This window comes from Anas acuta, chromosome Z (genome assembly GCF_963932015.1).
Source record: "Anas acuta chromosome Z, bAnaAcu1.1, whole genome shotgun sequence".
In the NCBI taxonomy this organism is placed as follows: Eukaryota; Metazoa; Chordata; class Aves; order Anseriformes; family Anatidae; genus Anas; species Anas acuta.
The window spans coordinates 23,849,843-23,863,616 of NC_089017.1; the positions used below are offsets into that span (position 1 = coordinate 23,849,843).

Sequence of the window (13,774 nt, forward strand, 5' to 3'; positions counted from 1 at the left end):
CTCTCAGGCAAGCTGTGAGAAACATCATCACTAGCTGTCGCTGCAGCCTGCCGCTCTGTAGCTGTTGGCATGACAACCAGATTCCTTAAAAACAGGAGGGAGGAGTTCGCCTCTTCTGCTCTTAGGAAGCATTTATATTCTGGAAGTATATCATGCTGTCATAGATTCTATCACTGCATCACCTTTATCAGGACTGCAAAATATTTTGCTGGATCTCTAGGCAGATTATTTCCTAGAGGGTTATAAGAGTTGCTGTAAAGTCTGCATTGCTTAGGATGATCTTCAAGAACAGAGGACATTTCTTTGAGACACTGTGAAAGTGTGCATTTGACCTGCTGATCAAGGAGCGGTTAAAATGACCAGTTTCCTGTTAAACATTTTTTTTTTTTCCCATCTGGGATACTTACTGTGTCCTCGTCTTCACTCCAGTACCATCAACTTAGGCAGAGGTACCAAGACAAGTCTTTCCTGATCAAGACAGTTTATCTAGTTCTCATGTTCTTTGTCTGTCATCCTACAAACCCTGACTCTGAAGCTAAATCTCTGGATTCTGCTTCTCATTCAGTTTAATTGCTGGCTAAGTGACATGAACAAAGTTCTGTCTTCTTGTGCAGTTGATTTTAAATAGCTTTGTGTATTGTCCGGGGAAACATATTTGAGTCCAAAATGAGTACTATCTGGTTTTTCTCCTGCACAAATGCAAATCTCCAACTACTGCAAACTACTTGTTTTGCTGATCTAAAAAATCAAAGTGAAATTCAAGCATTTAGTCTGTAATTAGTCAGTCTTACTTAAAGAAAACCAGTAATGGAAGAATATCTAGTGAATACTGTTTAATGTAATTATGACATAATTTCATTTGCTTTCTTCTTTATGTTTACTAGCTAGGGTAAAACGTATTTTCAATTATTTTTTCATCAGCTGGAACTTTAAGTGACTTTTTGACTTTACATGCTCTCTCTAACAGTTTTTTAAAAGATAGGTCCGGCATCACAGCTAGTAAAGTTGGCCCAGCTTATTACAACAGCTTGATTACTAAAAAAAAAAAATAATAAAATAAATTAGGTTTTATTGTTTTCTAAGACAGTTTTGCTTTTATGTATGCACATTTGGAATCAGTACTAAGTACAAATGCCAGATTCTGTACCTGGAACAGTGTAATCCTGGATGTAATCCTGTGAGCTGAGGCTGAAAGAGTTGGGACCTAACACTGGAAAAGAGGAGCGTCAGGGGGGATCTTATCAATGTGTATAAATAACTGAAAGGATATATAGGGAATAATAAGGGATAAAGGGATAACTAACCCTTTATAACCTTAAATAAGGGTGCAGAGAAGGTGGAGCCAGGTCCTTTTCTGTGGTTGCCAGTGCCAGAGCAAGAAACAATGGGCACAAACTGGAGCACAAGAAGTTCCATCAGAATGTCAGGAAGCACTTCTTTATTGTGTCTGGGTGAAGGAGAACTGCCACAGGTTGTCCAGAGAGGTTGTGGGGTCTTCCTCCTTGGAGATCTTCAAAAGCTAGCTGGATATGGTCCTGGGCAGCCTTCTCTAGATATGTGATTGAGCCAGAGGGTTGGACCAGATGACCTCCAGAGGTCATTTCCAACATCAGCCATTCTGTGGTGTACTTATAGACTGGGGGTCGACTGGCTGGAGTGCAGCCCTGTAGGAATGGAGCTGGGGGGTTTGTTTGGTGGTAAGTTCAGTGTGAGTCAACAACGTACCCTGTCAGCAAAAAGGATAAACCGTATTCTGGGATCCATTTAGCACAACATAGCTAGGTGGTCAAAAAATGTATTGTCCCACTATACTCAGCTATACTCAGCATTGGTGCAGCCTTACCTTAAGTATTATGTGCAGTTTGGGGCTCCACAATATAAGAATGATATAAAAATACTAAAATGTGTCCAAAGGAGAGCAACAAAGATGATGAAGTGACATGAAGGCAAGATGTATGAGGAGCAGCTAAGGGTACAGCATAGAGACCAGGAGACTGGGGGAGGGGGGGCTCACTGTAGTCTGTAACTTTGTCATGAGGTGTCAGAGAGGCAGGTGCTGATCTCTTCTTTCTGGTGACTAAAGTTATGTCTTCCATAGCCTAATACTAGCAAGGTACATTACAAGCAAATATGGTCCACAAAAGATACAAAAGATCTAGGATTGCACTGTCCTTCCAAAGGACTGATCTGTTGAGGGTGCAAACCCTGCCGTTATACCAGATGTTTTTCTGATATAATTGGTAGGGTCTCAGAAGAAAAGGGAGGCAATGCTCTTTGAATGAAGAAAGGTTAATCCCTGAAAATATAATAACAACCATGTAGTTCCCTTTTTTTTTTTTTTTTTTTTTTTTTTTAAGAACAAAAACATGAAGGGTCTCTCTTTAATATTATGAGCAGCAAAACAGCCACGTTGCCTGTCTGCCAGGACAAATAACCATACAGAGTACTAATATCCAACTTTTTTCCAGAACAGAAGAATTTATATTTTTAAATATCCATATCCAATTCATATTTTTTTAAATATCCAACTGCACCCTATTATTCAAGGTGTGTGTAGGGGGACGGGGTGAGGTAAATTAACATTTTATAGTACAAAAAGTTCCCATTAGTATAGAAAGACAAAGTAAGTAGCACCAGGAAATACTTGTCTGAGGGCTGGAAAGAGAAACCATCCTACTTTATTAGAGGTCATAGAAATGCGTTTCTGATTGAGTTTTATATTCATGGTGTCCCCATAAAAGAAACTGTCTTGTCTGAATGTGAGAGAGTAAATCCTTGGCATATAGTATAATTCCTGTATTTGGGAATCTTCCATTCTTGATTACTGAATGTCTTTTTGACATAAGTGCAGCTTGTTTCCTCCTGCTTAGAAAAAAAAAATGTCTGTCAGCAGTGAAAGTAATATAGTCATTACCAAAAATACTCTGTTTATAATGTCTAAGCTAATTAAGTGTTGTAGCAAGTAATTAAAAATGGGAGATAAAATACTTTCAGAAGGACAATAAAATGATATGGCCCACCAGTAGATTTATTTTAGACCACAGAAATAAATCTGGAAGCAAAACCCCCATTTCAACATAAGCTGTAGCAACCTCTTTTTTAAAAACTTTTTATTTCTTATGAAGTGTGAGATGATGAAGAAAATAAAACATCTCTTGTTGTAGGACACAAAAGTGTTATACAGTTGACCAAATTAAATGTTTATTGTTTACAATGAATTAAAGGTAAAGTGAGAAAAGTAATCACCCCCATCTTCCTCTGTCACCTGCCAAAACCAGTAAGTTTCTAATGTAACAGCTTTTCTTTGGCTCTTCTAGGAAACATAGACTTGGTCAAAGAAGAAAAATGTAACTGGAGTAGTGATGTTCTCACAATACTTTTGTTAGTGTAGTGTTGTGTACACTGCTAAAATAGGTTGTCCTAGTTCAGAATTCTGGGTAAGACAGAGAGAAAATGATGATAAAATTTAAAATTAAAAAAACATACAAACAAAAAAAAACTTTCCTCTTCTAGTCTTTCTCAATGAAATAACAGTCCTTAAATGCTCCAGAATCCCATCTGTTCAACAAACAGATGCATCTATGTCATACTGAACAAGATAAATGGTAAAAATGAGGCATATCAGTCTTCTTAGGTTTTTCTTGAAGATGGATTACCATTGAATCTGAAGCCAGGAAACATGTATCTTCCTCGAACTGTTTTCCTGAGCTGGTGAAAATTGTATGTAATAGATCATTCACAAGTAGAAAGGCTGAAGCAAATAGCAAGGCAGACTTATTTGCACTCAGAGAGCCCTTTTTCACCTTTCTTCACCTTGCGTTTTATTCCCAATTCATTTTTGACATGGGAAACTTCAAAGAATCATTTCCTGTTCAAGTGAGGAAGAAAAAGTGTAGCACTCCATAGTGTTATTTATAAATATTGGAGGACAATAAATGAACAAAGGGAAACTGAGATGCATAAAAAAGCAACGTATCAACTGAATGTTATCGTTGTGTATGTACTTTTTGTAATTGATTGTTTTCTCCATATAATTTAAGGAATATATATAGAGAAAAATTATATCATGCTACCTTTCAAAAAACATTCACTGTCTTGATCAGTTATTTTCTGTTTTGTTTTTAGTTATTGAAAGTCGCAATTGTAAACTAAAAATATATTTAACATATCAGTTAAATCAGTCCTTGAAAGATAGCTTCAGTCACATTAAATTTATTCCTGTACAACCGTCAGTCTGTAAACAACTAATATTTTTTCCCTCATAAATTTTCTTGCAATATTTTCATAGATTATAGTCTTGCAGTGTCTTTAAGTTCTTTACATTCAGTCTGTAATTTTTTCTTCTAATTGCATATCAATATCCCATAAGGTTCTAAACAATCTGAACTGTGGAGGATGACGTGTAGTTTAGAACAGCTATAATAACATCCCTTTCAGAATTATGTTTATCGTCATCAGGAACTTTCACATGCTGTTCTGTATTGTCCTCAAGTTTTGAATGAGAGTGTTTCCAAACACAGTAATAAACCTGGCTATTACTCCAATTGACAAGAGATGTCCATCAGGTTATTTAGATTTTCGAAGAGAAGGAGAGAAGATTTAAAAAAACAACAGAAACACACAGACAAAAAAAAATATCATTCCATGATAAAAAGTAAGAAGTTGATACCAGTTGTTTCTGGCTTAGAATTTATTTGGAACATGTGGTGGTTTATTTTATTTTATTTTATTTTATTTTATTTTTTATGCTCTGCCTCTGTTTGCCTAGGTCAAGAGGCTGTTTCTTCAAATGAAATCTTAGTAAGGCATAAAGTACACATGTATGGGAGGCGTTTTTTGAAAACCTGAAGGAGACCGTTAGAGATAGTTCTGTAGATATTTTAAGAGTGTGGCTGCATAGATGTAGACCACAGAATAAAGATAATGATGATTTGGCATTTATTGTCTTAATATAGTGAATGCATGTTTTCTCAAAGTTCTTTTTGGCTAAGGAAAGCATCTTCACAGTCAGCCTGATAAAACTAATACAATTGTTCCTTTTTATCACCCAATTCCTTCCCCCAGTGGATCTTGTGTTCGTACCAATGTGGCCTGCTCTGACCTGGAGCAAGTTCATCAGTGCTGTCTGTGTGTGATGCTTTACTTAGTAACTGTCGTATTAAAGATGATGATTAAATGTTACAATAGTTTATCAGAAGTATTTTTCTCAAACCAGAAACAAAAATCAGAGGATATAAGTTATTCTTGTGAAATTTTAGATTGGTACTTTTTTTTAATTTTCTAATTTTTAATTTTCTAATTTTTAATTTAATGTCTGTTTCTTTGGATGAAACTATTTAAAAAGAAAAAAAAATGTTCTTGCATTATACTGTCAGGATTTTTTTTCATCAATCTTTACATTAAAATGCAAGGGAAAATTGTTTATATTTTGCATTTTTGCTATCCTTAATGTCCGATTAAAGATAGACACTTCGAATTTCTGTGCTAATTATTAAGCAACTGTTAACAGTTTTCAAATGCAAAACAGAAAACAAACTACATTCTCTCACTTCTCAAAAAAAAGCAATCTTCAACAATGTAAAGATGCAGACTCTGAATTATGAACACTGACTGAAAGGTTAGAGTTCCTTATTTTGTGGAAATTCAGCAAATTTGAGAAGAACACATTACAAGCTTATGTGTTTTTCATAATAATTGAATTCAGTTTGCATTTTTACAAAAAAAAAAAAATACGTTTTTGAGTTGTGTTGCATAGAGTTTTTGGAACTTTCCTTATGTGGAGCAAAATGAGTCAGCAATAAATAAGGAGGTACTAGAAGTGTTCACTAATTCTTTGCCTTGAGCATATTTTTATCTATAGTGTTACAGTTTAGACCCAACAAAGTCAGCTTGGTGAATTTGTTGTACAGTGCTATCCATGAAGGAAAGAATGTTCAGATAAATTAACTCTTTATCAATTCTTGTATTTGCTTCAGGTATTTAGTCTTGCACATTAGATCTTAAATTTTATGCTCTTTCATCTAGTTGCCAAGTATTATTATTTTTCTTCTTCGTAATCTTTGTCAGTAACAGACTGACCTCTATGCAGTAGCATAATAAGAGCTGTTCAGTTACAGAGTAGGGGAACTTCCCACAGAAAGCCAGTAAGTATTTTCACTGTGTAGAAGCCTTAAACAGCAACAGGTATCTGGACTGTCAGTGTTGAGAAACGAAGCAGGAGAACTGTATTTTGAAGATATCTTTTGGAGAAGATTAATTTCAAGTTGGAGTATTGATATCTTCATGGACTGTCAGGTATGATCTGAGTAAATGGACTGTCAGGTATGATCTGAGTAAACACATACAATATAGGGGAATAGCTTTTCAAATATGCATAGAAGAAGAAGAAAACAGTGGAGTTTCTGTTGGAATATCACTGCGGGATTTAGAGGATTATTAGAAGAGATAAATTAGTAGGTACAGGTAGAGTGGTGTCGTTTTAGTGCTTTTGATGTTTGTTGTTAGCCCTTTGATGGGTTCTTTCACTTCTTTGCTGTGTTACTGACAAGTTTTCTGTTGCTGCTTAAGTGCTTAACAGCCTTTAAGTTTAGTTCCTCATGGTCAGTACAGTGGCTAAGTAAGTTATTTGTTGCCTCTAGAAAATTCCACACTTTTTAAAAATTTGCATAGTTAGGTTAGTATTTATTCTTCAGGAATTGTGAAGCTAACAGCTTTTTCTGTTCACCTATGTTTTCAGCATTTTCATCATATTTTCAGTATTGTCAAGTAGATGTCAACCAGATGTACATCACCTTTTTTCTTTTATTTTGTGTGTACAATTTCTTTAACTTAAGTAATAGCAGTGCCCTTCATTATGCTTTTGCTTTCGTATAGCTATAGTTACCTCAGATCAAATGAAAAATAACAGTCGTGCAGTGTGCCACTGAAAACTGGAGACAGGCTTTAGATGCCTGCTATATGCTGTTATGTACATTGCTGTTATAACAGGCATCATATAAAACTCATTTTATTCTCAGCACCACCACTGCTTCACTGTATGACCAGAGTCGAGTTGTTTGATTCCTGTAAAATGAGTTCAAAACTAATGTTAAGGCCTATATGATGCTTGACTTGCTGAAGACAGTCACAAAGCAAAACACAGAGCAGTAGTAGCTCTTAGTGTTTATTTGGGTTCATAATTATCAGTTGAAAATGTGTTCAGTCATGGTGTTATGTTTTCAAAAATCTGTATATAGTTAAGAATGCATCCATAATGACCTGCTCTTCTAATGGGGGAACAGAATAGTTTCAGTTTTGATTTTTCTTTACTTTGTTTCAGTTTCCATTTTTTTGAGACTTCCACCTCAAAACAGCTAAGTTATTTCTGTTTTCAAAGGGGAAAATGTAATTGCAAGCCACAATAGGAAAACTAACTGTCTAAGAAACAACTTGCATTCTGAAAAATCCACTTTATGCATGTGTGCGTTTAGCTGGTCTCCTGTTTTGGATGAAGGGGATTTGGCTTCTGTAATTAATGGCCTATATATTCTTTATTATAATTCTGGTGCCCTGAGAAGCTTTCATGGTCTTAGCTCCTAGGCAAATGAATTGTTTTGTCTACATAGACTAGGATACAGCAACAAGATTCAGAAAAGCATGAAGACTGTCAGTACTGGACTTAACTTTGAATCCTAACACTTCCAGCTTCTCTGCCTTTCATGAGGCACCCAATCCTTTGCAAAATTGGTTTTAATTAAGTTATCACAGTTTTCTTTCAAAAATAAAGGTTTCAGATTATTGTACTCTCGTGCCCTGCTTCCTTGGGGAAGGAAAGTTCTAAGTTTTTGTTTGTTTACCATTTTCTTTGACTCCCTAGCTGTTCACCTCTGTAACCCAGAGGCATGTGAGCATGGGAGATGTCTGTGCTGTCTTGCATTTTTGCATCATCTGTCAGGAATTGACAGACCTGGGATGCATATGCATTATAATGAAAGTAGAAGTTTGGAAGGGCATTCTCTTTGGTGTAGCACTTCAGCCCTAGAACAGTACTTTTTTAGATCAAAGAGGTCTGTTAGTTGGATTGGCTAAGTAGATATTTTGTTGTTCATACAGATATGTAGACATATGCTGACCGTTAACACCTCTGCTGATACTTGATTTCTGTGATGTAGTTTTAAGTCATCTTCTGGGGTAGCAAAACTTGTAAATTTGGCTGTATATACTACAATTTATATCCAAAATGTAAACTTGCTATTTAGGAACTAATGTTAATTGGGTATCACATTAACAACATTTTTGGACTGCTGGTATTCTCACATTGGTTTTGAAGTGCTGTCAAAAGAGATCTTAGGTTAAGACTTAAATTAAGGAAAACTGCCTGAGTTGACATGTGTGCACATAAAGTTTGAAATCCGAGAATAGTAATCAACTGATGCATTTTTACTTTGTAAAGTAAGTATAGAGATTTTAGTGTTCATCAGCAGTTCTTTAGTATGCTAGGAATTAATTCACTACCCGTTAGCCCATAATTTTAAGAGTGCAAGGGTATGTTAGCTTCCTTGTTTGTTTGTTTTTGTGTTTTTAGTACATTGCTAAATGAAGTGTTTAAAAATACATATTTTTACCTTCTCTATCATAATTTATTTAAAAATATTATGTACTCCAAGCAAAAACTATATGCAGAATTCTAAAATAAGATGTCAGTACACTCTGTGATGATAGCATAACTGTTACTTTTGCAGGACAGTAAATGTAACAAGCAAACAGAAATATAAATATATTATAATCGAGTAAATATGCATTTTCTGCAGGACAACAAAGTGATACCAAAACTAACAAAATGGTTACTTGTTTGTTTTTTATTTCTTTTCAATCAGAATAGCTCTTTATCTATTTCAATAACCAAAACCTAATCTGCTTACTGTGGAGCAATAGGAATATGTTTTTTGTAATAAATACCTCTTTAAAATGCATGCAACCTATTTTAGTTTTAAAATCATACATGAAATTGTTTAATTTTGTTATTATAATTAAAATGCTAGAAACAGTAAGTAGCTGCCCAACTAAAAATCTAATTTAGATGCTTAGAATAATAAGGGAAAAATATGATAAGTAGTTGTCAATATTAAAGCAGTCTGAAGGAGGAAGGCTTTGGGCCTTGTAGTAGGTAGAATGAAACAGCAGATTTGAGTATCCACAATCCTTTCAGTATTAAATTTTCAGTAAAATAAAATTACTTGTATATGAAAACATAGCCTTTCCCCAGCTCTCTTTTTTTTCCTGATCAGCTGATGAAGAGACTAGCAGCTCGCTGCTTTGCTGGCTTGTTAATTTTATCCCCACTAACTGTGATTTCCGATAGCCGGCCTGCTGATAGTGGTAAGGTAAATATCCTTTTTCATTGCCGTCTTGAAGATTCAGTAGAACTACATCACAGGCATGTGTAGGTGTGTAACACATCAAAAGTCGGTGTTCTCCGTATTTCTATGTACAACTGAGTGCTTAAGGAGAGCAATGACATTAACTGTTGACAGCCTTGCATGCTGTATTTATTATTAGCATTTTTAGCTTCCAAGATATGCAGAGAAATTTCCTTTTCTTTATCTTCGTTAGCTGCAGTGGTTTATAGTGGGTGTCCTGCTTTAGCCAAATGAATATTAATGAATTTGTGTGCAGATTTTTTTTCATTCTTTTTTTCTTCCTAACTCATCAGATCTCAAACCTCCTTCATAGTGGTTATCTGAGTGCTGTGGAAGCATGATGTAAATTGTCTTTTGATTATTAAGGCCTAGTTTCAGGCTGTCCCTCAGGATTCTGTGTTCGTGTTTGTTCTGTGGATTTGTACATCGGAGAATGCATAGGAAACAGATTTTGAAATCCCACTGGTGTTTTTAACATGCCAGGTTGTTTTGTGTTGTGTACCAGGTTTTGTTCACGAAACGTTTTTCAAGAGACATTGTACACAATTGAAAGAAATTATGTCTGGGCTGTAATCACTCTTTTTATATAGATTGTTATGCTCACATGATCATAAATATTAGCCATGTTTGGTGCTGTGGAAAAATGAAGGTAATTGCCTTATGATTAGAGCTCTTTCAGTTACGAGAAAGGAGTGATTAGCATTTGCATGTACTCCAGGCAATATTGAGAGGCAAAAGGGACAAATATCAACATCAGTTATGTTCTGAGAAAGCATTAATCAGAAATCCTAGTTTTAAGATTCTTTAGTATTTTTTTCGTTTTAATTTCAGTTCTCTTTTTTTTCTTTTTTTCCTTTTTTTGTTTGTTTGTTGGTTTTCCCAAAGCAAGAAAAGTTCAGCTTCTTGGTGTATTACATGGATCTGATAGTCACTGCGTGAACAGGTTTTCTTTATTCCTAGTTTGTTTTTTTGTAGTGATTTTTTTAATCCCGCTGTTTGCTGCTGCTGAGTCTGGGTAAAAGCATACATACAGGTAATTGAAACTGGTGTTCATTGTTTGTGACTGTGTGCTGTATTTTTTTTTTCTTTTTTTTGCATCCAATCTTATGAGTGCTTTTTACAGCAAAACTCTGCATTGTCAGTCCTTTTGCCTTTTGTTACTATTCTAGAATAGAATTATACATTTTAGAGTTGGTTTTAATGGTTAGGTGATCTGTAACTCAAACTATTTGGAAGAGAAGCTGAGTGTTACTTGTTACTGCATAAAGTATCTGTGTGTCGTTTGCGTGACCAAAGAACTGTGTGTGATCTGGTTTGGGGAACAGAGTGCAGTGTAGACTGTCCTCTTTGAAAACATGTGACATCAAAGTCTGTTTTGCATGGAACTAAATAATTGAGAACTGCCACTGATGTGAACAAATGACTGTTTCCTGTAAGCTTACTGGCACCGTACCACAGGCCCTCGATTTATGTGAAACTATGACTTGGAGTGGAATTAAAGGTTCAGATAAATATTCATTTATTTGGATGGTAACAGGTTTCTTAGAACAAATTAATGTTCAGTTTCTCTTTTCTAGCAACTCAATTCTTCACTGAACTTTTTTTTAAATAAACTGAATATTTAGAGTTACCTGTATTTTGTGGGGTTGCATTTTTGTTTTTAAATGTAGCTTGTTAGTTCCCTTTGCCGTATGTCTTTTTTTTTTTAACATACTTTTTGAATCCATGGTTGTCAGGCAATTGAAGACGGCAATTTGGAAGAGATGGAAGAGGAAGTGCGGCTTAAAAAACGGAAGAGACGAAGAAATGTGGATAAGGATTCTGGGAAAGAGGATGGAGAGAAAGCAAAGAAAAGAAGAGGCAGGCCTCCTGCAGAGAAGTTGTCACCTAACCCACCCAAACTGACAAAACAAATGAATGCTATCATTGATACTGTGATAAACTACAAAGATAGGTGAGTGGGCTCTCTCTCTCCCCCTCTGTCCCTCTCTGCTTTTAACAGCATCAGTTTTATTATCAGTCTTCAGGTGGAATTGATGACACAGTATTTCTAAAAAGTAATTCTACTTAGGACCTGACCCTTTAAGTCTTCCTTTATGCAGAGTGTTTTTAAAGACCCACCTGATAGGAAGCTGTTGAAATAAAAATATTTAATAAATAAATAAGGCATTGAGCTCTTACTTTAGTGGTACAGCCCGTATTAATATCAATCTCTTTAACTACATGACTACGGATTTCTTAAGCCTGGTTGTCCTGTCAATTCAGCATAAAAAAATGTTAAGTATCTTAACCTTAGGAAGAAATGTAGCTTCTAATCCAAAATGTGACTTGAAGATTCCTATTTTGCAGGTTTTTAACCTGAACATTATCTTTGCTTAGTGAGGAAGAAATAGAGAAGCTGTTAATTAATAGCGCTTTTGAATCAGACTTGTTTAAGGAAGTCGTGTTTTTGAACTCTGCTTTTATTTCCCAAAAATCAGTATAGCCTTATTGTGTATATACATGTATCCTTTCTTTGCCATATACTGAATTACAGAAATCACATAAAGAACCATTTTAAGCTACATTAATATAAAATGCATTCAGAGATAATCAAATAGTGTTTGTATTAAGTGACCCGCACCATTTCAACAATACAAGGTTGTGTATAAACGAACTTCCAGAGTCTGTGACTTCAAATAGCAAGTTGCACTTCTTCCTTTTTGTAGCTACTGTTCTGGGTGTGGCTGTAAAGTTAATTGGGTTAGTATGTGGTGAAGGATACCAAGCCTGACCTTTCTGTCACATTACTGTTGAAGTGAAGCATTCTGTGATCTGTGGGCTCTCTGCAGAGTACTTTAAAAAGTTTATTGCATCATAACAGGATTCAGAGCAATTGATGTGATGACCAGGAAGCTCACTACAAGCTCAGTATATTCAGCTTCTATTACTTTATAACAAAGAAGCTGAAAAGTGATGAAAGTTCAGATATACCAATCAGAGAATAATAAGGAAGCATCTCTTTTCATTTTGGATCCCTGGCCTTGAACCTTTTCCTCAAGCCAGGTACTTCTGAATAGGGCTTCTACTTCTCATTTCAAAAATAGCGAACAAGTTACTTCCTCTGACCTCCAGTATATCATAAAATTGTTACTGAAGATAGTAACTGATAGTAACCGATAGTTACTGGGGAAGTAGAAGACTGCCTGTTGCTTGTGCCCCAGGAAGTTCATATCTGATTTCTGCCACACAAGTAACTACTGTACTATTATGTAGTAAAAAGGCCTACCAGTCACCCTCCCAGGAGCATGTTTCACGATTCTGCAAGACCAAATTGGTTGCCACTGATAAAATTGTACAGTGCCCTGGACAGTTAGAAATTAAAAATACCTGTTGAACTGAGCTCCTAAATGTGATGAACTTTGCAGAGGAATTCCAAGTTCCTGTATTCTGATTTGTTTTTGAACCAACATCAAACCTTTCAGTCCTGTGAAGGTTGGGACAGAAAAGATTTGAAAAATTAGACACTAAGGAACTTCACTACTTAACCCCAATTTTTTAAAAACTTTTTTTTTTTAAGGTTACTATAGAGTTTAAACACTTCCAGTATTTGCAGCTTTAGAATTAAATGGATTTAGGCATTTGAAGCCTTCAGCTTTTGTTCCCGTTTTTTGAGCTCTGGGCTTTTGTGAGAGAAATTGTGGCAAGTATAGAGGGACAGGTTAATTGGAAGGAAAGGCAATGAGCTTCATTTGGGGAGAAAAGTATTTTGTTTTGTTTCTTTTTTTTCTTTCCTGTATTACTATCTGAATGCTGGAAACCATCTTTGTCTTTGGCTTATATTTTCATTACTAACAAAAGTTGCATCTCTTCATTGTGCAAGTTCAGAGGGTTAATATAGTCCACAGACAGCTGATCTTATCCCAAAAGGTGGAACCATCCAAAATCTTACTATCTCTGGCCTTAGTTACATTGTCAAAAGCAAATTGATGATCTTTAGTCTAAAGTTTTGTTACAGTTAATTAGTAGCAGATGGGAGGTGGGAGGGGGAGAAATAAAAAAACAAAACAAACAAAAAACAAAATCAAGAAAATGTGGTAAACTACTAAATATCTCTGTATTTTTTCTCTCATGTTTCTCTTTGCGTTTGAGAAGAGTTCCGTGTAAACAAAGAACCACTTCTCCTTTCTTATTAAAATCTTTCTTTTAAAAAAATATTTTTCCATGGTTCTCACAGATATTATGGAGTTGTAGTTGAGTGGGTTTTTTTGTATGTTTTTTGGTGAAGGTTCTAGGTAATGTTGATATAGTCTCCAAATACTTTCCTAATACTTTCCCCTGCCTATGGCGGGGTGTGTGTGTGTGTGTGTGTGTGTGTGTGTGTGTGGAGTTAGATG

General features: G+C 35.4%; 1 protein-coding gene across 8 annotated transcripts in view; it reads left to right on the top strand.

Annotated features, from left to right (window-relative positions):
- The window catches only part of SMARCA2 (SWI/SNF related BAF chromatin remodeling complex subunit ATPase 2), a 120,378-nt gene that overhangs the window by 88,421 nt on the left and 18,183 nt on the right, over window positions 1-13,774 (top strand). For 7 of the 8 annotated variants that reach the window (XM_068667787.1, XM_068667789.1, XM_068667790.1 and 4 more), the window contains one exon: window positions 11,135-11,352. In XM_068667787.1, coding sequence (XP_068523888.1) covers window positions 11,135-11,352 — 218 coding nt within the window. Of the gene's footprint in view, window positions 1-6,145; window positions 6,295-11,134; window positions 11,353-13,774 lie in introns of those variants that run through there. The other variant, XM_068667793.1, reaches the window with a different exon arrangement.